The 23,872-nt window shown below is 36.8% G+C and overlaps 4 protein-coding genes across 6 annotated transcripts; 2 read left to right on the forward strand and 2 right to left on the reverse strand.

Moving 5' to 3' along the window:
- The first annotated feature begins 562 nt into the window (after nt 1-562).
- LOC102612698 (brefeldin A-inhibited guanine nucleotide-exchange protein 1) lies at nt 563-10,348 on the forward strand. 3 transcript variants are annotated; one of them, XM_006486527.4, is made up of 11 exons: nt 563-2,274; nt 3,178-3,495; nt 3,942-4,275; nt 4,377-4,799; nt 5,246-5,538; nt 5,882-6,155; nt 6,522-7,024; nt 7,276-7,597; nt 7,714-8,074; nt 8,820-9,502; nt 9,711-10,348. In XM_006486527.4, exons 1-11 carry the CDS (start codon nt 923-925, stop codon nt 10,314-10,316), a joined length of 5,469 nt encoding a protein of 1,822 aa, XP_006486590.2. In that variant the 5' UTR covers nt 563-922; the 3' UTR covers nt 10,317-10,348. The 3 variants fall into 3 exon arrangements, with proteins under 3 accessions (XP_006486590.2, XP_024957854.2, XP_024957855.2); XM_025102086.2 differs by lacking the exon at nt 563-2,274 and adding an exon at nt 2,515-2,598; XM_025102087.2 differs by lacking the exon at nt 563-2,274 and having other exon boundaries at nt 3,317-3,495; nt 3,932-4,275.
- Nucleotides 10,349-11,870: 1,522 nt separating this feature from the next.
- LOC107178038 (putative F-box protein At1g19160) lies at nt 11,871-13,034 on the reverse strand. The gene has a single exon (XM_015532757.2). The coding sequence runs from the start codon at nt 13,032-13,034 to the stop codon at nt 11,871-11,873; it is 1,164 nt and encodes a 387-aa protein (XP_015388243.2).
- A 1,480-nt stretch (nt 13,035-14,514) lies between these two features.
- Nucleotides 14,515-19,508, reverse strand: LOC102613005 (alpha-1,3-mannosyl-glycoprotein 2-beta-N-acetylglucosaminyltransferase). The gene is made up of 19 exons (XM_052432515.1): nt 19,273-19,508; nt 19,134-19,184; nt 18,590-18,677; nt 18,232-18,294; nt 17,770-17,804; nt 17,599-17,675; nt 17,453-17,498; nt 17,257-17,319; nt 17,016-17,082; nt 16,871-16,939; nt 16,684-16,753; nt 16,519-16,580; nt 16,234-16,324; nt 16,028-16,121; nt 15,719-15,781; nt 15,582-15,620; nt 15,315-15,485; nt 15,072-15,198; nt 14,515-14,960 (listed from the first exon to the last, which is right to left on the reverse strand). Exons 1-18 carry the CDS (start codon nt 19,366-19,368, stop codon nt 15,082-15,084), a joined length of 1,362 nt encoding a protein of 453 aa, XP_052288475.1. The 5' UTR covers nt 19,369-19,508; the 3' UTR covers nt 14,515-14,960; nt 15,072-15,081.
- A 367-nt stretch (nt 19,509-19,875) lies between these two features.
- On the forward strand, nt 19,876-21,443 carry LOC102613301 (amino acid transporter AVT3B). The gene has a single exon (XM_006486529.3). The coding sequence runs from the start codon at nt 20,086-20,088 to the stop codon at nt 21,364-21,366; it is 1,281 nt and encodes a 426-aa protein (XP_006486592.2). The 5' UTR covers nt 19,876-20,085; the 3' UTR covers nt 21,367-21,443.
- The last annotated feature ends 2,429 nt before the right edge of the window (nt 21,444-23,872 follow it).

Below are 23,872 nucleotides of genomic sequence, written 5' to 3' on the forward strand. Positions count from 1 at the left end.
AGTTGGATCCTAGAAGAAATTATTTTTTCTTGGTGTTATTGAGAAATAAGGTTTTTACTAGCTAGCTATAAGTGTGAGAACCCAGTGTAATGAACAAATGTACTTGCAACATATATGAATCAAATGAAATGATCGATCCAATTGGTGAAAATAGCAACCAGCTCAACTTTGATTATACAATCTGTTCATTATATATATATATACAGAGAGAGAGAGAGAGAGAGAAATACCTATCTGTAATGTTCAAGTAAGGAAGGAAGACATATATTAGGTATTGTGACATCCGCATTAAAGAAACTAAACATGCATTTGGTTGATAGAATTCAAAGAAAAGAAAAGGCTCGCTAACGAGTTGAAATGTCACCAACCAACTTTAAAAAAAAAAGAAAAATAATTGAATTATAATTATATTTATATAAATAAAAATTGGGAAAATGATATTCGAATAAAAGAAGTAATTCCTCCTAATTAAATCAATTTAAATGAGGACTGTCTTAAAGATCACGTGACAAACACAAGACAAGTGAAGAAAGGTAGCTAAGTATGAACAGAAGAAAGGACACGGGAGAGCAAATCTACGCATCTATCGGTTCAGAGTTCAGGAGGCGACCAATGAATTTGCGATTTGCAAATTCCCAATGCCAAAATCCATAAAACACACACACATAAATACTATTACGTATGATGATGACAAAGTCATAACATTGAACTCATTTAAGGAAAATTAAACGCCATTTCTCTCTCACAGTCACAGATTCAGATTACATTACAAATTCTCTCTCCCTTTCTCATTCATTCATTCATTCATGTTGAATTTGAATTTGATGACGAAGGACCAATTAGATCTGTGATACATGCATCCATAGATAGACAGCAGATAGCATTTGAATTGAATGCAATTCCATATCCAAATTCAATTCAAATGTCAACTTCTCAAACCCTAGGCGGCCCTTCCCGCTGTGGCCGCGCCGTCGGCCCTTCTCTCGACAAGATCATCAAAAACGCCGCGTGGCGCAAACACGCCCATCTCGTTTCCTCCTGTAAATCCGTCCTCGACAAGCTCGATTCCATCTCCGACGATCCCTCCCAAGTGTCATCATCCCTCTTCGGCCTCTCCCAAAACGACGCCGGACTTGTCCTCCACCCCATTTTCCTCGCGTTAGATTCCGCCTATCCTAAAGTCGTCGAACCTGCCCTCGAATGCGCCTTCAAATTGTTCTCCCTCGGATTAGCCCGCGGCGAGATTGAAGGTGAGAGTGATAATACTAATACTACTTCTACTACTAATACCAATCAGAAGAATTTTAATATTATTTATAAATTGATCGAGGCTATTTGTAAGGTTTGTGGGATTGGCGAGGAACCGATTGAATTGTCTGTGCTTAGAGTTTTGTTGTCTGCGGTTCGATCTCCTTGTCTTTTGATTAGAGGGGATTGTTTGTTGCTTATCGTTAGGACTTGTTATAATGTGTATCTTGGTGGGTCTAGTGGGACCAATCAGATCTGTGCTAAATCGGTCCTTGCTCAGATTATGGTGATTGTTTTCACTAGAGTCGAGGAGGATTCTATGAATGTACCTCATTTTAAGACCATATCTGTCAGTGAATTGTTGGAGTTTGCTGATAAGAGCTTGAATGAAGGAAGCTCGATTCATTTTTGCCAGAATTTTATTAATGAGGTAATGGGAGCGAGTGAAGGGGTGTTTGAGCCAGCTATGCTGCAGTTAAAGCAAAATGTGAGCACAAAATTGCCAAATGGCGATACTGAGGTGGCGACAGAGGATGAGAAAGGTGAGGTGGTGAAGGAGGGTGAAAAAGGTGAAGGTGAGGTGGCGAAGGAGGGTGAAAATGGTGGAGGTCGGGTACCGAAAGAGGGTGAGACAGGTGAAGGTCAGGTGCCGAAAGAGGGTGAGAAAGGTGGGGGCCAGGCACTGAAAGAGGGTGAAAAAGGTGAAGGTCAGGCGCCGAAAGAGGGTAAGGAAGGTGAAGGCCAGGTACTGAAAGATGATGAAAAAGGTGAAGATCGGGTGGTGAAAGAGGGTGAGAAAGGTGAAGGTGGGGAAGGACAAGGGAATGGCGGAGCGGAGTTGGGTGGTGAAAGTAAGATTAGGGAGGATGGGTTTCTTCTGTTTAAGAATATTTGTAAATTATCCATGAAGTTTTCATCACAGGAGAATCCAGATGATCTAATCCTTCTGAGAGGAAAGATTTTATCTCTGGAACTGCTCAAGGTTGTCACGGACAATGGGGGTCCTGTTTGGCTATCCAATGCGAGGCAAGTTTTTGTTTTTCTTACCAAGTTCTGTACTTTACCCACTATAAGCTTATTTTGTATTGTTACTTTTGATGGTACTAAACCTATGCCTATTAACATCTGACTTCTGGTTTCGGATGCTTGCATTTTTGCCTTTGCATGTTGTGACTCACAACTGGCACAGCTGAACAATGTAATCATTTATTATTCTTTAACTTTTCCAACTAGCTATTTGTTTATTAGGGCATCATTGATCGGTTGAAGCATGCTGCTTGATTGATACAATGAATACAAGGAGTTGTTCGAAGTGGATTTAAATGCTAAATTATTCCGAAAATAAAAGTGGTGAGGCAGGATTGGATTTAAATTCTGCTAGGAAGCAATTTCATATCTAGAATTTGTTTCAGTTGTGCGTTAAGTAACCTTTTATTCTGTCTTAAAAGGTTTCTACCCTGATACTCCTAGAAAATTCCCTATGGTAATTGTGCTATTATTATACTAATTTTACTGGCTTGCCTTAGTGGTTTTTAAGCAATTTTATTTGGCTGATCGTCCAATTTTGAATCTTGGGGGAAGTAGGGGATTCAAAAATGATTTCAGCTTTGCCCTCCTCTCTGCCTTTTTTTTCATTCAAAAAAAAAAATCTCACTGGCTCTTATAAATTATTTAAATTATACAGTTTATGTAATTTATTAACTAACCGAATTAAATATAAGAAAGAAGTATGATTATTTGGATACAAACTTCTGTGAGAATGAAATCCCTTAAATCTTTCTGTTTATTGCCTCCACAATTTCTGCGTGATTTTAAAACTTGTTCTGCCTTTGTTGCTATATGGAGAATGATTTTCTTAATTAAACTGTATATTATTCTATAATGGTTAAATCTTTTGTACAAAAATTAATTCCTTTTCCCTTTGAACAGGTTTCTCATTGCTATCAAGCAGTTTCTCTGTTTATCATTGTTAAAGAACAGTGCATTATCGGTTATGGCTGTTTTCCAACTTCAGTGTTCTATTTTTATGAGCTTGTTATCAAAATACAGATCAGGACTGAAAGCAGAAATTGGGATATTCTTTCCCATGCTTGTCCTCCGGGTGCTTGAAAATGTTCTTCAACCAAGTTTTGTACAGAAGATGACTGTCCTTAACTTATTGGAGAAGATCTCCCAAGATTCGCAGATTATTGTTGATGTATTTGTGAACTATGACTGTGATGTGGATTCTCCAAACATATTTGAAAGGTATTACATGTCCGTTCTCTAAACATAGTGATTTTATTGCTTTTGAGGCTTAGTTGAGTTATAACTCGTTGAAGGAGTAGAAATTTGTTGTTCAAACAATGTCTGTTTTCAGCTAGGCATTTTTTGAATTGAAGCTTCACATTAGTCCCCACTCTATGACAGTGAAATAGCAAAAGGAACTCTGCAACTGACATAACTTATGCCCCCCCCCCCCAAAACCAAAAAAAAAAAGTCATATATTCAGAGTGAAACCTTTGAGGATGATTATTATTACCCTTGTAAATATGCTAGGGAAGTACTATTCTTGCAATTACTCTCTTTCTCACTCTCTCTCTCTCCCCTTCACACACACACGCACACTCACATATACGTGCTAGTCTATTAGCAGTGGTATGGGGTTTAGTAAAATGTATTAAAACCCTTATAATTCCATCAGATGCTTGCAGGATTGTCAATGGCCTTCTGAAAACTGCTTTAGGACCACCTCCTGGTTCAACCACATCTTTGTCTCCGGCCCAGGATATTGCTTTTCGGTATGAATCAGTGAAGTGCTTAGTTAGCATCATAAGGTCAATGGGGACTTGGATGGACCAACAGCTGAGAATAGGAGAAACCTATTTGCCTAAGGGTTCTGAGACTGATTCATCAATAGATAATAATTCAATTCCTAATGGAGAAGATGGAAGCGTCCCTGACTATGAGTTTCATGCAGAAGTAAATCCTGAATTTTCAGATGCTGCAACGCTTGAGCAACGGAGGGCTTATAAAATTGAACTCCAGGTTGGTATTGCTTTACATTGATGTAAATGATGCACTTATTTTATCATCTAATTTCCTTCACCTTATATCGCCTTGTGGTGACACCTTATTGGGTTATGCAGAAAGGTATATCGCTTTTTAATAGGAAACCGTCCAAGGGTATTGAGTTCCTGATAAACTCCAAAAAAGTCGGTGACTCTCCGGAAGAAGTGGCTTCATTCCTGAAGAACACTACTGGCCTGAATGAAACCATGATTGGTGATTATTTGGGTGAAAGGGAGGAATTTTCTTTGAAAGTTATGCATGCTTATGTCGACTCGTTCAATTTCAAAGGGATGGATTTTGGCCACGCTATAAGATTTTTTCTGCGGGGCTTCAGGTTACCTGGAGAGGCACAGAAAATTGACCGGATCATGGAAAAGTTTGCTGAGCGCTACTGTAAATGCAATCCAAGTTCATTTACTAGCGCAGATACTGCCTATGTTCTGGCTTACTCTGTGATAATGCTCAACACAGATGCTCATAACAGTATGGTGAAAGATAAGGTTTGCATGCGGAACCTGTTCATTTGTGTCTTCTGCTACACAATTGTGACTTGTGAACCTTGCTTTGCCAGAGACATTTTCTACTTGTCTGTTAACTTTTCATTGATTTTAAAAAAGTGGCTTATTAGTTGTTTTAAAAGGAGTTATCTTTTAGGGATGTTTTAATACTTTTTAGTCCTTTGGACTTTTTGATTTTTTCTTGCTACTGAGAATATTATATATCTCCAGTGTTCAAATTGTATTTGACAGCAGTTTGTCATCTTCTAGTACTACAGTTCTGGAAATTGTAAAATTTTCAAAATAGATGTATAAAGAACATGAATAATCAAGTTTGAAATGTCTCATGAAGCCAATGAAATATGCATGTCATAGTTTTTATAACAAATCATATAACTGTATTGGGAATATTTTGTTTTGACTCTGTTATGAATTTGCTGGCTGTGCAGATGACGAAAGCTGATTTTATTAGGAATAACCGAGGAATAGATGATGGCAAAGATTTACCTGAAGAGTATCTCGGTGTCCTTTATGATCAAATAGTGAAAAATGAAATAAAGATGAATGCTGATTCTTCTGCTCCAGAAAGCAAGCAAGCGAACAGCTTAAATAAACTTTTGGGGCTGGATGGTATACTCAACCTAGTCATTGGAAAACAGACAGAGGAAAAAGCACTTGGAGCAAATGGCCTTCTGATCAGGCGAATTCAAGAGCAGTTTAAGAGCAAGTCAGGAAAATCAGAGTAAGCTGTTTCTCAATATATTTCAATGGTTGACAGTGTTACATATTATTCATTAATTACGAGAGTTGATTGGAGCTAAAATGTGTGAATTTGGATATAGTTTAAGTTGTTTAATACTTCTGCTTGAAACTTCTTTTAACCAGCATTTATTGAAAGGGGAATACTAAGTTACTCCTTGAAAAGCCTTTATAATTCAGTAGTATCACTAGTATTAATTTTTCCATTCTGCCTCAGCTTTTATATCGAAAAGAAGGTTTTTTTTTTTTTTGTTGGGGGGGGGGGTTAATGCTGAAATTGAGATTGCATCTCATTTTAGCAATGAATTTTCTTTTGCCATTGGCAGGTCTTTATATCATGCTGTTACAGATCCTGGAATATTAAGGTTTATGGTGGAGGTCTGCTGGGGTCCTATGCTGGCTGCATTCAGTGTGACTCTTGACCAGAGTGATGACAAGCTTGCTACTAATCAATGCTTACAGGGCTTTCGACATGCTGTGCATGTCACTGCAGTGATGGGTATGCAGACACAGAGAGATGCTTTTGTGACGTCTGTGGCCAAGTTTACTTATCTCCACTGTGCTGCAGATATGAAGCAAAAGAATGTTGATGCTGTGAAGGTGAGCATTGATTGAATGTGTAATTGTCAAAAAGAGAAATGTTTTTCCATTTTTTTGTTGTAAATATTTGGAGCTGGTTGAGAAATGCTTGCATCAGAATGTTTGCACTACAGCCTTTGGGTTTCATATATACTGTACAAGGGGACTGGCAGAGTTAATTAGATGATCACGATCATCCTTTACTGCCTTTATGCTTGCTTCCCTGTCTTTTAGATATATGCCTGTTCATTTGAAATCCGTTATACAGAGCACTTAAAAACTGCTTCTGTGCATTTTACTTTGAAATAGCAGTGGAAATAAGTACTATAAGAACTAGCTGGCCCCTGTAATTATCACTTTATCCATGTGTTTGTTTACTTTGTGCAGGCAATTATATCAATTGCCATTGAAGATGGTAATCATCTCCAAGAAGCCTGGGAGCATATACTAACATGCCTCTCTCGAATTGAGCATCTCCAACTGTTGGGTGAGGGTGCACCAACTGATGCATCCTTTCTCACAGTATCTAATGTCGAAGCAGATGAGAAGACTCAAAAATCTATGGGTTTTCCATCTCTAAAGAAAAAAGGAACTCTCCAGAATCCATCTGTCATGGCTGTTGTCCGAGGGGGTTCATATGACAGCACCACTGTTGGAGTCAATTCACCAGGACTGGTTACTCCAGAACAGATTAATCACTTTATTGCAAATTTGAATTTGCTGGACCAGATTGGGAACTTCGAGTTGAATCACGTTTTTGCTCATAGCCAAAGGTTGAATAGTGAAGCTATAGTAGCTTTTGTGAAAGCACTGTGCAAAGTTTCTATTTCGGAATTGCAGTCTCCAACAGATCCTCGTGTATTTAGCCTCACAAAATTAGTTGAGATTGCGTAAGATTCTTCAGTCTTTTTGTTAAGTTTTTGTTCCAAATGTATATCTTCTTCTACAAACCACATTAGTTTTGATAATTGAAAGGAAAATTTGTGATAGGGGATTTCATTGTTGGGATTTATATGTTTCAAAGATAACGTATTTGATGGAAGCCAAGCTGAGTTGGATTTTAAGTTTTCTGATTAGCATAGATTCATTGTTCTGATTATGTGTGATGCAATCTGCAATAACAGCATTATAAATGTTGCAGGCATTACAATATGAACCGCATCAGATTAGTTTGGTCTCGCATGTGGAATGTTCTATCTGATTTCTTTGTGTCAGTTGGCTTGTCAGAAAACCTTTCTGTTGCAATCTTTGTCATGGATTCATTGCGGCAGCTTGCCATGAAATTCTTAGAGCGTGAGGAGTTAGCAAATTACAACTTCCAGAATGAATTTCTTAGACCATTTGTGATAATTATGCAGAAAAGTGGTTCTGCAGAAATTAGGGAATTAATCATTCGGTGCATTTCTCAGATGGTTCTTAGCCGTGTCAGCAATGTGAAATCTGGGTGGAAAAGTGTTTTTTCGGTATGTAAAGATTGGTACTATAGAGTTGCATGTATTATTTCAATTCACTTTATATAGATAGTCAGAATAGTTATATTCTGGTTGGGTGCGTCTCACTCAATGCTGTCCTTTTTCAGATTTTTACAGCTGCCGCAGCTGATGAACGGAAAAATATTGTCTTGTTGGCCTTTGAGACCATGGAAAAGATAGTGCGGGAATATTTTCCTCATATAACTGAGACAGAGTCGACAACTTTCACAGATTGTGTTAAATGCCTTCTAACCTTCACAAACAGCAGGTTTAACAGTGATGTTTGCCTCAATGCTATTGCATTTCTCAGGTTCTGTGCTGTCAAACTTGCAGACGGTGGCCTTGTCTGCAATGAGAAGGGCAGTGTTGATGGTTCATCAAGTCCACCGGTAAATGACAATGCTCCAGATCTCCAGAGTTTTTCTGACAAAGATGATAACTCATCCTTCTGGGTTCCTTTGCTCACAGGTAATGTACTTTGCTGTTAGACTCCTGGCAAATATTTTACGTTCTACATGGAAACAATTCTGTGCTTATGGATGGAAAAAAGTGCATATTTTGATCCAATCTGAATTCTAAATTCTACAAGTAGAGTCTTACTAAAAAGAAAAAGAAAAAATAAAAAAAGGAGGGGGGGGGGGGGGGAGGGGGGGGGGAATATGAGATGTCTGTGCTTGTTAGCTGCCATTCTGCAATTAAGCACATGTTCATGAATTTTACAGATTGAAGAATATGCCAAAACTATGTTTGACAATCAACTGATGAAGGCTATATTTAGTCCTTCTTGGTATCCTTCATACTCGTAATGTTAGCATCTTAGTGTTAGCAATTATTGACTGTCCTATGCGTGGATGGACGTGGGTGGCAGTTAACTACTTTTTAGATAAGATAGAAGATTACATCTGAACAAGGATCTTTTTTCCTTTCTTAAATTTGTTTGAAGCGTAAGACATATTAGGTTATAGTTTCCTTCATATTCTTAGTGTTAGGATTATCTTAGTGTTAGGATTATAGATTGTCCAATGCGTGGATGGACATGGGTGGCAGTTAACTGCTTTTTAGATAACATAGAAGATTACATCTGGACAAGGATCTATTTTTTCTTTCTTAAATTTGTTTGAAGCCTAAGAAATATTAGGTCATAAAGTAGTGCCTGACTGAAATTTATGCATCTTATCTTTTTCAAAATTTAAAACCTGATGTTCTGTTTCAGGATTATCCAAACTCACGTCTGATTCAAGATCAACTATCCGAAAGAGTTCTTTGGAAGTGCTTTTCAATATTCTAAAGGATCATGGTCATCTTTTCCCACGGCAATTTTGGATGGGTGTTTATAGTCATGTTATTTTCCCGATATTTAATGGTGTATGTGACAAGAAAGACATGCCTGATAAAGATGAGCCGGATTCACCCACTTCACATTCTCCACTGTCTGAAGGAAGTACATGGGACTCTGAGACTGCTGCTATTGGAGCAGAGTGTCTAGTTGACATATTTATCTGCTTTTTTGATGTGGTGAGGTCTCAACTACCAGGTGTGGTGTCGATTTTGACGGGATTCATAAGGAGTCCCATACAGGGTCCTGCAAGCACTGGGGTCGCTGCATTGTTGCATTTGGCTGGTGAACTGGGAAGCAGACTTTCTCAAGATGAATGGAGAGAGATTTTACTGGCTCTGAAAGAGACAACAGCATCAACTCTGCCAAGTTTTGTGAAGGTCTTGAGAACTATGAATGACATTGAGATTCCTAACACCTCTCAATCTTACGCTGACATGGAAATGGATTCTGACCATGGATCGATCAATGATAATATTGACGAAGATAATCTGCAAACTGCAGCATATGTGGTCTCAAGAATGAAGAGTCATATTACACTGCAGCTTTTGAGTGTACAGGTTTCTTGCTCCCACCTCTCTCTTTCTCTCTCCGTTTATGCATGTTTTGTCAGCATGCGTTTAGAATTCCTGAAGCATTGCTTAATTTATGACGCATATCCCTTTATACTGGCCTTTAAGCATTGCAATCAATTAATTTAGACACAGCCACTATATCAATATATGGCATTTGACACAGCCATATATTTATTTGATTTTATCATTTCAGGTTGCAGCCAATTTGTACAAGTTGCACCTACGATTATTGTCAACAACCAATGTGAAAATCCTTCTTGACATATTCTCCTCCATTGCTTCGCATGCCCATGAACTGAACTCTGAGCTAGTCCTGCAGAAGAAACTGCAGAGAGTGTGCTTGGTATTGGAACTCTCCGATCCTCCTATGGTTCATTTTGAGAATGAGTCTTACCAAACCTACCTAAACTTCCTCCGAGATTCTCTCACGGGTAATCCATCTGCAAGTGAGGAGTTGAACATAGAATCACATCTTGTAGAAGCATGTGAAATGATACTGCAGATGTACCTAAACTGTACTGGGCAGCAGAAAGTGAAAGCAGTTAAACAGCAGCGAGTGGTACGATGGATTCTTCCATTGGGTTCAGCGAGAAAGGAAGAATTGGCTGCTAGAACATCCTTAGTAGTGTCGGCATTGCGAGTATTGAGTGGTTTGGAAAGGGAAACGTTCAAGAAGTATCTATCAAATATCTTCCCATTGTTGATAGATCTTGTGAGGAGTGAGCATAGCTCAAGAGAAGTTCAGCTTGTTTTAGGCACCATGTTCCAATCTTGTATAGGCCCAATATTATTGCAATGATTTTCCAAAACCACTTACTCCATCTGTCTATATATATTATATGGCTCCTGCTACAAAAGTCCGGGCACTCTGCCGGTATTTAAAAATACAAATAGTAAAGATTTTTTTTTCCTTGAAAAAAAAAAAGAAATTAAATGGAAACGGTTCTGTTCCTTACAACACACACTGCCCGTTTGATTTTGTGATTTGAAAATAATTTTTGAAAATTAGAATACAATTTAAAATTTCGAGTTTTTTTTTATAATCTTTGTTTAGTATGTTTTGTACGTGCTTGGTAAAATATTTGAAAACAGTTATTAAATTGGGTCCAACTACGGTGCAACGGTGGTACCATACTACCGTTGTATCTAGCTGTTGGATTCATTGGGATTGATGGATTCATTGAGATCCAACGGCTGGATGCAACGGTGGCATAGTACTACCGTTGCACTATAGTTTTCTCCTATTAAATTAAAAAAATAATGAAAACATATATAGAGAGAGAGGAAGAGAATTCTCTAGTGTGCATGTATTTTATAATTAGAATTTGGTATTAATGAAAGTAATGCTTTCATTGATTTAGGTCCCAGTTGGAATTGAGATTGGTTTAAGATACAATATTGAAATGTTTAATAGACAATGGTTACTGTAATTTGAAAGTTAAGTTGATTTAAGTTTACACTTGTATGATAAAAAAATTATTATATTTTTATTGATTTTATCAAAATTATTATTTAAAAATTATATTTTGTTACATATTATTAATTTTTATTTTATAATTATAATTTTTTTCCCTACAATATCCCATTACCGAAAAGGGACACGTGCTTGTGGTGATGGCACACGCACAACAGATTATTTACATAGCTATAAGGAAGGAAGGAAGGAAGGAAGAAGTGGGCAATAATTATCAAGATTTCTTCTTATAGGAGTTGACGTTACCTACCACCTTCACTACCAAGTTTTTTTCTTTTGAGATGCTCTCTACTGGAGCATTTTGGCTGTAAACTTTAAATGTGTGTATTTTTATTTTGCCTTCACATGAATGAAAGCCAAAAACCAAATGCATATTTCATCTAAATTTCATCTACAATTAATATCTCAATGGAGTATTAGATTTTTTTTTTTATTGTTCATTTTTAATCCGCTTTTCATCATGACGAGGCTTTTTCCTTTTCATATAGCCAACCCAAAGCCAAAGCTAACAGACATTGATTGCAACAGAAAATTTCATGGGAATTGTCAGCGATGGAAGAATCACTTCAACTAATTCATTCTATGATGATCTATTTTCATTATTTATAATAAAAGCCCAACAAATCAGGCACAATCATGAACGTTGAACATGAAGCTCTGCAAAATCAAGATATATTTAGCGATTAAAAATTCAAACTGTGTAAATTGGAAGGATTAAATGCTCAAATCCTTTACTAGGGAGAGGAATAAACTAAAGTAAAAAATCAGATTTGATACAAAAAAAAAATTAGGCAACAATACATAATTGAAGGTCGATCCGCTAATCATATATAATGCTTCAGCTAGCGTCCACACACCCAACTAATTAACTCAAAACATTTATTGATTGGAATATATAGTGCGTAAAGAGCAGGTGGAAATGGAATCAGAACTGATAGCAATGTGCCTCAGCTCCTTAGTTTCCATGTTGTACCAATAGAGCTTAGACTCACCACCCACAGCTACCATCAAATATGTAGTTTTGCAGCTCTCCAGAACCAGCAACGGCTGGAAAATATCATAAATAAAACTCGTCAAACAGCTTGGTCGATGAACCATGGATAAAACAAAGATCTTGTGCTGCTGAATCCATTGGCTTCGAACTGAATCCTTTAGAACCCATATGACTAACTCATCATGAGACGCGGCCTTCATCAGACCAAGTGATCCTTTCATCTCCAACAAGTTGTAGTTCATAATAACCCGAGAATATTCTGCACACGGTTGGCATGGAACCTCTATGATTCTCATGAACTCCTCTGTTTCAATGTCCATGGTCTGTATAAAAGCACCAAAATGCAAACCAAAATCTTGAGCTATCCAATGTAATACACCATTTAGAGAGATCAATGAACACGATTTCATTACTCTCTGGAAACCTGGAAGTTTGTACGCCCTCCACTTATTGTCACTTTGATTATTCAGGCTAAAGAAAGAGCACATTGCTGCCAAAGAAAGTAACTCGTAATACTGAAATATGATCAACTTATATTGCTTTGTCGATTCGATGCACATAAATGAGCAGCGACTTGTGTGGTCATAGCAACCTTTTATTTCAGGCAGATGCTTCAGTTCATGAGTGACTGTATCGAAGACATAGAGGTTGATCTCGAATGGCATGCCTACAGGATCATGTGCTCGATAGAGTAGCAAATTGCTAAAAGAATCCTCTATCCAGACAGCAAACTTGGGTGTCAAGTAAAAGGAAGTTAGTTGCTTTGCACTCAAGCCTTTTTCTTGAAGCTCGAATGACGCACATTTATATGCGTGATGAGCATCCTTTGGGGAGTAAACATTAATCCTGATCTTTGACATCAACTGTTGAACATTCAACTCCTCAAAATCAGGATGGGAAATTGTATTGCACCAGTTCTTGCAAATACTCTTGAATCTGAGTAGAGATTTTCCAGGAAGCCTCCACAACATATCATGGATAATATCCTGGGGCAAATCCTGCTTTTCTTTCTTCCCAGTAACTTTTACTTTTTCTTCGTTTTCTTCCATTCTTACAAGGACCACGATTCCCTCTTGAACTTGATGCAAAGCTTCTCTGAATTAAAAGGAAGCATAACAAGAAATTTTATCTATCTCCCTTTGGAGTTTTTGTAGAATTTGGACATCCTTTTGAAAGCTTTCTAAATGTAAAAATAAAAATTCAATCCTATCAACTGATACATGGCAACAGCTTCTTCAATGATCACTGCCTAAAGAGAGATGTGGGGGGGGGGGGGGGGGCCACCAAAAAAGGGGAAGAAAAATTTCAAATTAAGAACGTCTATGGTAGAATGTTACCTCACAAACATTCTCCAGTGATAAATGCAGAACCAATCGCTATTGGACCAAAAAAAGAAAAGAAAATAAGACTTCACAATTTTGGGGCAATTTGAGGGAAGGTCTGTGGGCAATTAATATATATAACCGGCGGATGACAGGTTTTATCTTTCTTACAAGACAAACGAAAACTTGCACTCCAAGTACTACTGGAGTTAAGAGTAGTTTAATGTTAAGGGTAATGCTAAGTTACATACATGTACCTTACATCCCTCTCACATGAATAGTGTATGAATACTATTCATGTGAGAGGGTTGTAAGGTACATGCATGTAACTTAGAGGGATCCTAATGTTAAATATCTCTGTTTTCCTTTTTATGTTTTCCCTTACACTTCCAAAAACGAGGCAGGAGTAGACTTATATTGGGAAACGGGGCACCCAAATCAGCCCAATGTGAGCTCGAATTTCCTAGGCGATTAAGGAATATCAGTGAACAGCGGCAAGGAAATAAGTTCCGTTAACTCTTTATTAATACAAACAAAAAATAGTAAAATACTAACAATTTCAGCATCCTTAGCAAATAACTGGAATCCCCATATGAAACTAAAAAGATATAAAATTGCTAAATGGAAGGCATATTTTTATACAATATTTATAACTGCATTACTCGATTGAATATCACAAGGAGCACATAAAACAAAGAAGGGGGTACTTTTTTGGTTTTGAGTATGAACAATATTCAGCATAGCCATAATCAAGGAGACTTGCAGAGTTCTCGTACTAGGGGTGAGTGTTTAAATTTGATAGCCTCAATTTCTTACCAGGTTTGTGTCAAGTAGGCTGGAGAGGAGATCGATGGTGCAGAGTACAGGTAGCGAAGGAGAACTCAAAATTTTCGAAGACAGAGTTTATGTCAAGTAGCGAAGGAGAACTCAAAATCAGGATGGGAAATTGTATTGCACCAGTTCTTCGCTAGGATTCATTAAATGAGTACAGGCACAACAAAGCTTAAAACTCTGTCTTCCAAAATTATAAATGAATATTTTCTGATTTTGGCGTACACGCGATCCAATATCATAAATAAGAGAAGGATAACGAACTTGCAGTTTCTATCCCTTGTCTCATTATTTTTCAATAGCTTAGTAACGGTAAAGATTAACCAGTTTTTTGGTGCATAAAGCGAATGCTAAAAAGGGAATCGAAAGCCAAGGATGCATAAACACTGACGCAAGTCCCTTTATAACATAGAAAGAAATTTGGATGTGTTGTACTTTACCAGTCCGAAACTTTCCACGCATTGCCTACATTTACATACCCATTTTTTCCTTTTTTTTTAAATGCCCCTTAATCAAAACAAAAAGAATCAGATTAAAACTTCATGGTTTCTTCTGTCGCATTTGCATTATCACCTGCTTACTGGCTTGCATGGGCAATATTGCCGACTTCGACAGCAAGAAAGTATGGTATCTTCTACTCTACAAGGTAAAAGTTCATATAGTGGACAGAAAATTTGGACCGCAACTAGCGCGCCAGCTCCTTTCGCTTAATTGTATTTGTTTAACATGTTAGCATGCCCTCCAGCTTCAGTAAACAATTCTTTGGCCAGAACCTCACTGATTAGCAAGAATGTATTTTCTCGTCCTATTCTCTTATTGTTACTGTTTGACAACAACATAAATATATACATAATCATCAGTTGTATTGAACTTTTTGAAAACAGAAGTGCAGAACAAAACAAAATAAAAAATCAATGGTGTCTAGATACCAACCTTTTCTATATCAACGATCTTTGATCCCAAGCTGCCTCAGAGAATCAGGACCAACAAGAAATATACGCCGAGGTGTTTGGTAACGGAAAACAACTACTCCTTTGTATGCTGTCCTTGGTATACCATCCTGCAAAATGAGGATTATTCAGGCATCAGCTTTAAAGATACCTAGACAAATTCAATCTCCAGATATGCAATATCTATGTGTGTCTACAAGTGCACAGGACAGAATAAGCGCATCACCTTCCATTCGTTAAAAATTCCGAATTGACGTGCGATGATTTCAAAGTGCGACTGGTCTTTGTATTCAATACGCACATCACCTTCTATATCATGTGCCTTAAGAACAACATTCTCTCCATGCACAGGTGTAGCTTTTTTCACAATTTCGGCAAAATACTTCTCATAATTGTCCTATAAGAATTAAAACACAATTTCTTGACCACAGAAGTGACAAAATGATGAAAGAAAATGGTTGCATTCGAGCCCACAACTTTAATAACATATTACCTTTATTAGATAACTCAAATCCCTTGATTTCCAATCAACCTTGCAAAAGAACCAGTAGAAAATTAATTTTAGCATTGCAAGAAATATGCAAAAACTTCAAAATAGACAGAACAATATAAGGAGAATTCGAAAGTTACAGGGACATCATTCAACTTGATTGGCGCCAGATATTGCTGGAAGAACTGCCCCAAACTAGAACCCTACAAAAAATAATAACAAAAATTACAATCAATATTGATGTGGAAATTCAGTGTTTAAAAACGGTGGTCTCAGAGAAAGCTTCATATATCCAATATCAAGGGTTAATGTGTGTGTGTGTGTCAAGTAATTAACTATAGAAACAGATAAGGGTTCATACCTCAAGAGTTGACAAAATAACACATAGGTCGTAATTTGAGCTGGTATCAAACAAGAAACATTTCGAAGAAATGGGTATAGATACATACATGCTCACCAAAGTTGTATGTTCTGCAGACTTCGGGGCGGATAAACTGTCGTCCTTTATGATTCTCTTTTAACCTCAACCAATCGTCCCAGTAAGTGAAGTTTTTCGTCAAGAAAAACGGGTAGAGCAGATCAATGGATGCATAATGAAGAGGGAATCAGATGTACCAAACTAAAAAAAAATAAACTAAAGTAACAGCAAGGATATGCCTTTGGCCACTTTGGTGAGAGCTCATCCCATGTAGTTCTAGTCAACATCCACCCAAGACCAGGGAAGAAATCTGAGCGGTAAAGTACATCTGTAGAGTACATACACAGATTTGAAACCACTTGCATGAGAAATAGCAGTCAAAGATGGAAACCAATCTGCAATGAACTTGAATTTTGTCCTACAGTGGTTTTTTATTATTATTATTATTAGTAGTAGTAGTAGTTAACTGAAAGTCCTAGAATGATTACTGTAAGGGAAGAAAAGTTAAAATAAAAAACTTACAAGGATCATGAACAAACTGCTTTTGTCCATTGTCATTCCATGAGGAAACAGCCATGATAGACCTACCATGGGTTATTTAAACGTGAGCTTAAGAAATAAAAACTCATTGATTGCAGGAGCTTTAGCAAAATTAACATATACAATCTTGATTTCACTTAAACATACTTATCCTTGTCAAGAAGATCTGCGGCAGCTTCAAAATAATCAAAAAAATCAGGGGCAATTTCCATATCATCTGTCTTCAAGAAACAACTTTTTAATCAGAATATACATTTTTTGGGCAGAGCACAAGCAAACAAGAAAGAATAAGAAAGAAACTTTTAGATGATTTAATGAAGCAAGGCAATTTCACCTTCTAGTATGATAACCCGGCTGAAGTTGTGCTTGTAAAATAGATTGTCCAATGCCCATTTGTAATGACCTAAGGAAAGATAACATTTCAGTGAAGAAATTTATACAAGCTATTATACAAGTAGAAGAGTTGGAGCAATCCTCACGAGCAATTTTGTAGTAAGCTGTCAATTCTCCAGGATTATCAACATGCACTGGTTCAAAATCCAGGTGCTGTAATGAACCGAAGTTAGTATTCAGCAAACCTTAGATTGGGTATGATGGTTTATCAATAGTTAAGGCTTAATAACAGCATGACATACAGTCACAGACCATGGTGACAAAAAGGGACAAAAACATGCCCCTGAAATAAGACATACTCATTCAAGTGTATGTTAAAAAAGTTACCTGCATATATGTTAGCTTATCATAACTCAAAGCCTTACTCTTAACTTGTGGGTTGGACCCATCCTAAAGAATTCAAACATATGTATCAGTCTCGTCACTCGAGTTGCAGATAAAAAATAAAATAGATCCTCCAATCATGCCCATAAGAAAACCCAAATTTTCATTGTAGTGGAAAGATGCCAATAAATATAAGTACCTGGGATACGAAAAGCGGATACTTTGAAGCAACTGAGCCTTGATATCTGTAAAAATGTAGAATAGGCAAAGCAATCAGCTGATGATACATACTATTTTGTCAATGATTTTTTTTTTTTTTTTAAAAACCTAAATGTAAGAACATACTTGAATACAGAATTTATTGTCCTCTCCAAATAATTAGCACGGTTGCATGCCATAATCACAACGGCTGCCACTGGCACCTAATCAGTTAAGCAGAAAGCAAGGTGAAAATGATTAGAAGTGATTATTTCTACAAGGAAAAAAAGACTCTGAATTGCCTCATTTAATGCAAACCTGAACTTTGTCAACCAGTCTTTCTAGACCTCTCCCTACAACATTAAGCAGAAGAGAAAGAGTAAGTGCCTTTCAACCATCCATTTTGAACATGAAAAGCACGAGGCGACGTGCCTAAAAATATGATCAGAAATGAAATATGATCTTCTTCTACTAATTCATCTGGATTAACAAAGCTCTTTCTACTTATAATCATGTAATTCCTGGTGACCTAATCCATCCAACAGCATAGCACTAGCATAAACACCAAAATATGGTTGAAAAATGTCAAACATTAACTTAGTAAATTATATGAACAAGAATACATGTGTGACTTAAGAGCATAAATATGTTACAAGGGTTAGTCAACTGTCATCTAAAACCCAAATAGTAAAAGAGCAATAATTATCATGCATTACGTTCTTAAGAAAGAAATACTAAGAACTAGGTAGAAAAAAGAGACTATCATTGATAAGAGCATACTTTCGAGATCTTTAACAAGAGCCTTCAGTTGTCCACATTCTTCATCTCGGCGTTTCTTTTCATCTGAAACAAGAGAAAAATCATAGTGTTGATTGAATGTAAAGCTTCTGTGGGTTTGTCCCAGCAAACAGAATATAATAATTCAATTGACCTACTGAGTGGATACCCTATTACATTTCCAAATAGTCTACTCTACAGCGTCATGAACTACTAATATTTGCAATAATAGAAAACAACGCACCATTTGTCAGGTTCAACTAAAAAATAAGCATTAACGGATGAATCATCAACAAAAAGCAGCACATCAATAAATTGAATTGCAAAAGTCAAACACATTAGGGGCGGGAAGGAAACAAACCTTCTAGGGCCACAATCCTGCCTTGTTGCATACTTATTTGATCAATTAGTAATCGCATTTGATTTGTGCAATGGTTCTCTGCTTCAACCTATCAAAAAAAATACACATTTTGGTTTTGGATGCATTAAACATTTGCTCTGCAGTGTTCAGCAATATGCATCAGATATTAACTAAATGAATTCCAAATAAATGGGGAGAGAAGGAAAAAGCAATCTCGACAGTTGGATAACGCTTCACTGAATGATGAATAATTTTTAACAAAGCCGGCGACTTGAACACAGGTAGATCAAATATATATACTCTACTCAAGAATTTTATTAAGTGACATGATTACCAGCCCATTAGTTATCATCAACATTTAACAGCTCATAAGCAGCTTCCTAAAAAGAATAAACAATTCAAAAATAAGTAATGTCATGTTCTCACTTGGCTAATCTAAATATAATTAATCATTATTAATTGATTCCAATAGTCAAGTAAAAGAGAAAACTTGCGAAAATAAAAACAGAAACAGAAATGAAATGCTACTCGACAAAGTACTTACAGCCGCAGCAACGCGATCGGCATACTCTGATTGTGTAGCGAAAAGTCGCATCTGAGGTAGTAAATAAAAAGAAACTTTATTTTTCAAGAATCAGAATACTAAAACGAAATTATGGAAACGATCGATGAACGAGAAGCACCTGGATGAAGATGAAAGCAACGGCAGCAGCTAATAGAAGCCACCGAATATCGCATATCGGGATCGCCATTTTTCTGTTTCTGTTTTCTGGTAACATTTTTCGAAGGAGATTTGTTTTTGTATTAAGTAATTACTAATTAGACAAGTTATTGAATTGAAGTCAATTTTGAGGGGAATCGGCTATCTTTCTTTCTGAATTTTGTATTTCTTTCTTTTTTGTTTTTTGCTCAGTCCACACTGTTACAGTCTTCAACTCTAACCAATTGTTTTTTTTTTTTTAATTTTTTATTTTAAACAAAAAAAAAAAAAAAACTGATTTTTCGTTTTGACTTTTATTTTTGGAATTCTGGACAACTCATTAATTGACTTGACCACTACATTTACAGTAATATTATCTTTTTCTTCCCGTTGAAACGTCGTCGTTTTTATGCAGAAATTACAATAATAATTTTATCCTTCACTAGAAAACTTTGTTGTTGATATTTAAAAAAAAAAAAATGTTTTAAAAAATTGGATAAAAATATTTTATTTGAATTCAAAAATAATAAATTTCGAAGTTTAAAATTTCCTAAACCACAAGCATGCATGTATTATTAATGTATTTATTCAATAACAGTTAAAGAGTAGCCAGTTGGGAGACCCTCGCTGGCTCCCTCCCTGATAATAGCATCTCGGCTCTCGTCTTCCTCCTTCGATAACTCTAATCACTCGCAAAATCGCACCATTGTTTTGTTAATTCCTTAATCATTAGCGACAAAACAAACGAATAATAAATAAGAAAACAAAACACATCAAAACTCCAATCAAAATTCAAATGGGAAGTTTCAAGAAACATGAAGCGGGCTCTTCAACGAAGGATCTCAAAAAGCCGCAGCAGCCTCTGCCAAGAGAAGACACTCCGCTCATTGGCAAGCCGGCGCCTTTATCGTCGCAAACCAAAACTTTCGCCAACGTTTTCATTGCCATTGTTGGCGCTGGCGTTTTGGGCCTCCCCTATGCCTTTAAACGCACCGGATGGCTCATGGGTTCCCTCATGATCATCTCTGTCTCCGCATTAACTTTCCATTGCATGATGCTCTTAGTCCACACCCGTCGGAAGCTCGAGTCTTCCGAACATGGCTTCACAAAAATTAACTCCTTTGGTGATCTGGGGTTTGTTGTTTGCGGTTCTATTGGTAGAGGCATTGTTGACGTTTTGATTATTCTTTCTCAAGCGGGCTTTTGTATTAGTTATTTGATGTTTATTGCTAATACTTTGGTTTATTTTTTCCGCACATCTACCATTTTGGGAATGTCAGCCAAGGGTTTTTATATATGGAGTTGTTTGCCGTTTCAATTAGGGCTGAATTCAATAGCGACGTTAACCCATTTGGCTCCTTTGAGTATCTTTGCTGATGTTGTTGATTTAGCTGCAACGGCTGTGGTCATGGTTGATGAAGTAGTAATTTCTTTGAAACAAATGCCTGAAGTGGCGGCTTTTGGCAATTTATCTGTGTTTTTTTATGGCATTGGCGTTGCTGTTTACGCATTTGAAGGAATTGGTATGGTGTTGCCATTAGAAGCAGAAATGGAAAAGAAGGAAAAGTTTGGTGGGATCTTGGGCTTGAGTGTCACTTTTATTGCTTTAATGTACGTGGGGTTTGGGGTATTGGGTTATTTTGCTTTCGGTAGTGAAACCAAAGACATTATCACTGCTAATTTAGGGGCTGGCTTTGTTAGTGTTTTGGTTCAATTGGGTCTCTGCATCAATCTTTTTTTCACATTTCCTTTGATGATGCATCCGGTTTATGAGATCGTTGAGCGACGGTTCAAGGGTGGGGAGTATTGCTTGTGGTTGCGATGGTTGTTGGTTTTTCTTGTGAGTTTGGTTGCTATGTCAGTGCCAAATTTTGCCGATTTCTTGTCTCTGGTTGGGAGCAGTGTGTGTTGTGGATTGGGATTCGTTTTGCCTGCCTTGTTTCACTTGCTGGTGTTTAAGGAAGAGATGGGGTGGAAAGGTTGGTTTTTGGATGTCGGGATTGTGGTAGTTGGAGTTGTGTTTGGAGTTTCTGGAACTTGGTACGCGCTCATGGAAATTTTATCAGTGAAGAAGTGATTTATCAATCTGTTTTGCTGTAGTAGTGTTAAAAGGAAGGAAGATATGTTGAGCAACCTGACTTATTTTGCATGTGGGGGCATGTGGTATTGTATATTGTTCCTGGGAGTTTCAGAAACTTGGTAGGTAATGATATTGGAGACCATTTTCTGTGAAGGTATAGTGTTGAATTGAGCATCAACCATGAATTGGTTTCTGCATTTGTATATCAGCGATCTTTCATCATCATTGGGTTATTTGATTTCATCACCTTACGATCAATCATAAGGTTGATAAGAAGGGATGCAGAGTTGAATAAAAGTAACAAATATTTATATAGCAGCTAACTTTGTCATACACTGCATATTATTTTATTTAATTTTTCTCTATGATTTCAAAAGATATAAGATTAAACTAGAACCATTTGTTATTTGAAATTAAAAGTACACTATGTGGTCCAATAACATCTGTCCCTGCTTCCTTTTTATGTGCATTTATTCTATCTACGAGCATGAATCTCGATAAGAAGATGGCGACGACCACATGTGCATTACAGAAGAGATGCTGATACAGCTTCTGCACAATGTAGCATGAGGATAAAACTTATGTTGATGATCCATTGCGTATAAATTCATAGCACAAGGCTTGTTGATACAACACATGTTCCTCTTCTCTTTACCTAAAAGTTGAAATGCAACTGCCTTTTATTAAATAAAACTTGAATTGGACCATGTATGTTGGACGGTGGTACAGACTACATGCAAGAACATTAGAACCCCACATCGAAAGTTGAGAGGCAAGGCAGGGGAAGAGTAAAAGAAAAGTACACAAAAGGCAGAAAAAGCAAAGACCAATTCACAGTTCCAACTGTTTTTTTTTTTTTTTTCATTTTTGCAGCAATTTAATTAATGAAGAAAAACAATGATTAGTTATCATTTAGATGAAATATAGATGTTCTGCCAAGTATGATCATAAAACTTCATTGGTGAGGTTATTTAGCCTACTGCCTATGATATGAACAACTCTGCCTTAACAGACTAAAGAGTTGCCAAGTTGTTTCTAATGATCAATCGTAATCTTCTAATGGGGCACTGTTATTTCTCCTACAAACAACCAATAGGCCTCTTAGGCCCATGTCCAACTTTAACATGTCACTTGAAAGAGATATATAAATTTAAAGGTTAGAGATATTTTTGGCAGGATCTGGCTGGCTAATTGGAAAGGTAACAACATAAATTGAGAAATTGACGGGACACATACACAGCTCATGCAAGTCAACCTCAAGAGACCCATTCAATTCTTAATTCATCCAATCACAATGTGACACATTGGCACCACGCTGTCCCTCCTCGGATGTTCACCTTGTCCCCCGTGGCACCATTTTGCCAGTCATCAGGAAAGTGATAGCAGGCATTATGATGAAGATAGGTTAAGAAAGAAGAGCAAAGAAGGGGAGAACAAAAATAGTGATGGGTTCAGCCTTCTGCGCATGTTGGTCATATATATTGTTAAATTTTTCAAATACTATTTGATCATATCCGTGGGGACAAATAAAAAATTAAATAAATGGGGGTAGGGAAATCAATCTAATGAACATTACTGGTTAGCAATAAAGTCAGCTTCAAATTCAATATTCCGATTACTCCCCCACTCAATCCAAATGGTGGGATAAGAGCTCAATAGTAGATAGTACAAAAGCTTAATAGGTTAAGTTAGTGGGTAATAGTGTAATAATAATAATTTTAAGTTTTGACATTTTTTTTTTCTTTAAATTTAAGATAAAGAGCTCGTACATGATAACATGAACCAAGAAGACAATGAAATTAAAGATATTAATGTTTATTAAGACAATTTTAAATTTTTTATTACACGTGATAGCCGTTTGTTAAACTTTTCAAACTATGAATAATATAGGACTCACACTTGATTTTGATGGGTTGAAAATGAAAATATAATTGATTGAATTTACCAATAAAGAAGGATTTTACATTACCCAACACTAGATTTAGGAATTGGGTCAAACAAATTGTCAGATCTGAGCATCAATTAATTCTCAAAAAGTCAGCCGTGCCTAAAATATCTACGAAAAAAAGGCTGGATAGAATTGAATAGAATGAAGGGTGATGATTGATGAGCAATGATTCGCGACAATGTTTCCAGCTCAACTGAACGAAATTCATCTTTCACATTAGTTTTTAGCTCCCCCAAAGTAATTGTCACAGAAAGTAAAATCTTTCGCGGACTTCTACTAGTTCCGCAAAATTTTCATTTTATATGTGTTGAGTGTATATACGTGTAGAGGAGCAAATCAAGCTGGCACTTTGACAATGGCCAGACAATTGAACTTCGAACCCTTTTAAGTTTAGGGTCCCGATGCGTTACGTTTAATGTTTAACGTATATTTATATACAGCAATAATTTTTGTGGTGGAATCCACAACTGTTGCTGTGTGTAACGTATGTTAAACACATTTTTGTGGTGGAATCCACAACTGTTGCTGTGTGTAACGTATGTTATGTTAAACGTA

This window comes from Citrus sinensis, chromosome 8, assembly GCF_022201045.2.
Source record: "Citrus sinensis cultivar Valencia sweet orange chromosome 8, DVS_A1.0, whole genome shotgun sequence".
Lineage (NCBI taxonomy): Eukaryota > Viridiplantae > Streptophyta > Magnoliopsida > Sapindales > Rutaceae > Citrus > Citrus sinensis.

Bases quoted from the DNA above. Each gene is read 5' to 3' on its own strand.
- LOC102613301 (XM_006486529.3), top strand. From the start codon at position 20,086: ATGGGAAGTTTCAAGAAACATGAAGCGGGCTCTTCAACGAAGGATCTC.
- LOC102612698 (XM_006486527.4), top strand. From the start codon at position 923: ATGTCAACTTCTCAAACCCTAGGCGGCCCTTCCCGCTGTGGCCGCGCC. The intron at 6,156-6,521 runs GTGAGCATTGAT...TACTTTGTGCAG, and splicing joins AGAATGTTGATGCTGTGAAG to GCAATTATATCAATTGCCAT. The intron at 7,598-7,713 runs GTATGTAAAGAT...GTCCTTTTTCAG, and splicing joins GGTGGAAAAGTGTTTTTTCG to ATTTTTACAGCTGCCGCAGC.
- LOC102613005 (XM_052432515.1), bottom strand. From the start codon at position 19,368: ATGTTACCAGAAAACAGAAACAGAAAAATGGCGATCCCGATATGCGAT. The intron at 17,805-18,231 runs GTATGCTCTTAT...TTAATGTTGTAG, and splicing joins TCTTGTTAAAGATCTCGAAA to GGAGAGGTCTAGAAAGACTG. The intron at 17,499-17,598 runs GTATGTTCTTAC...ACATTTTTACAG, and splicing joins ACAATAAATTCTGTATTCAA to ATATCAAGGCTCAGTTGCTT.
- LOC107178038 (XM_015532757.2), bottom strand. From the start codon at position 13,034: ATGGAAGAAAACGAAGAAAAAGTAAAAGTTACTGGGAAGAAAGAAAAG.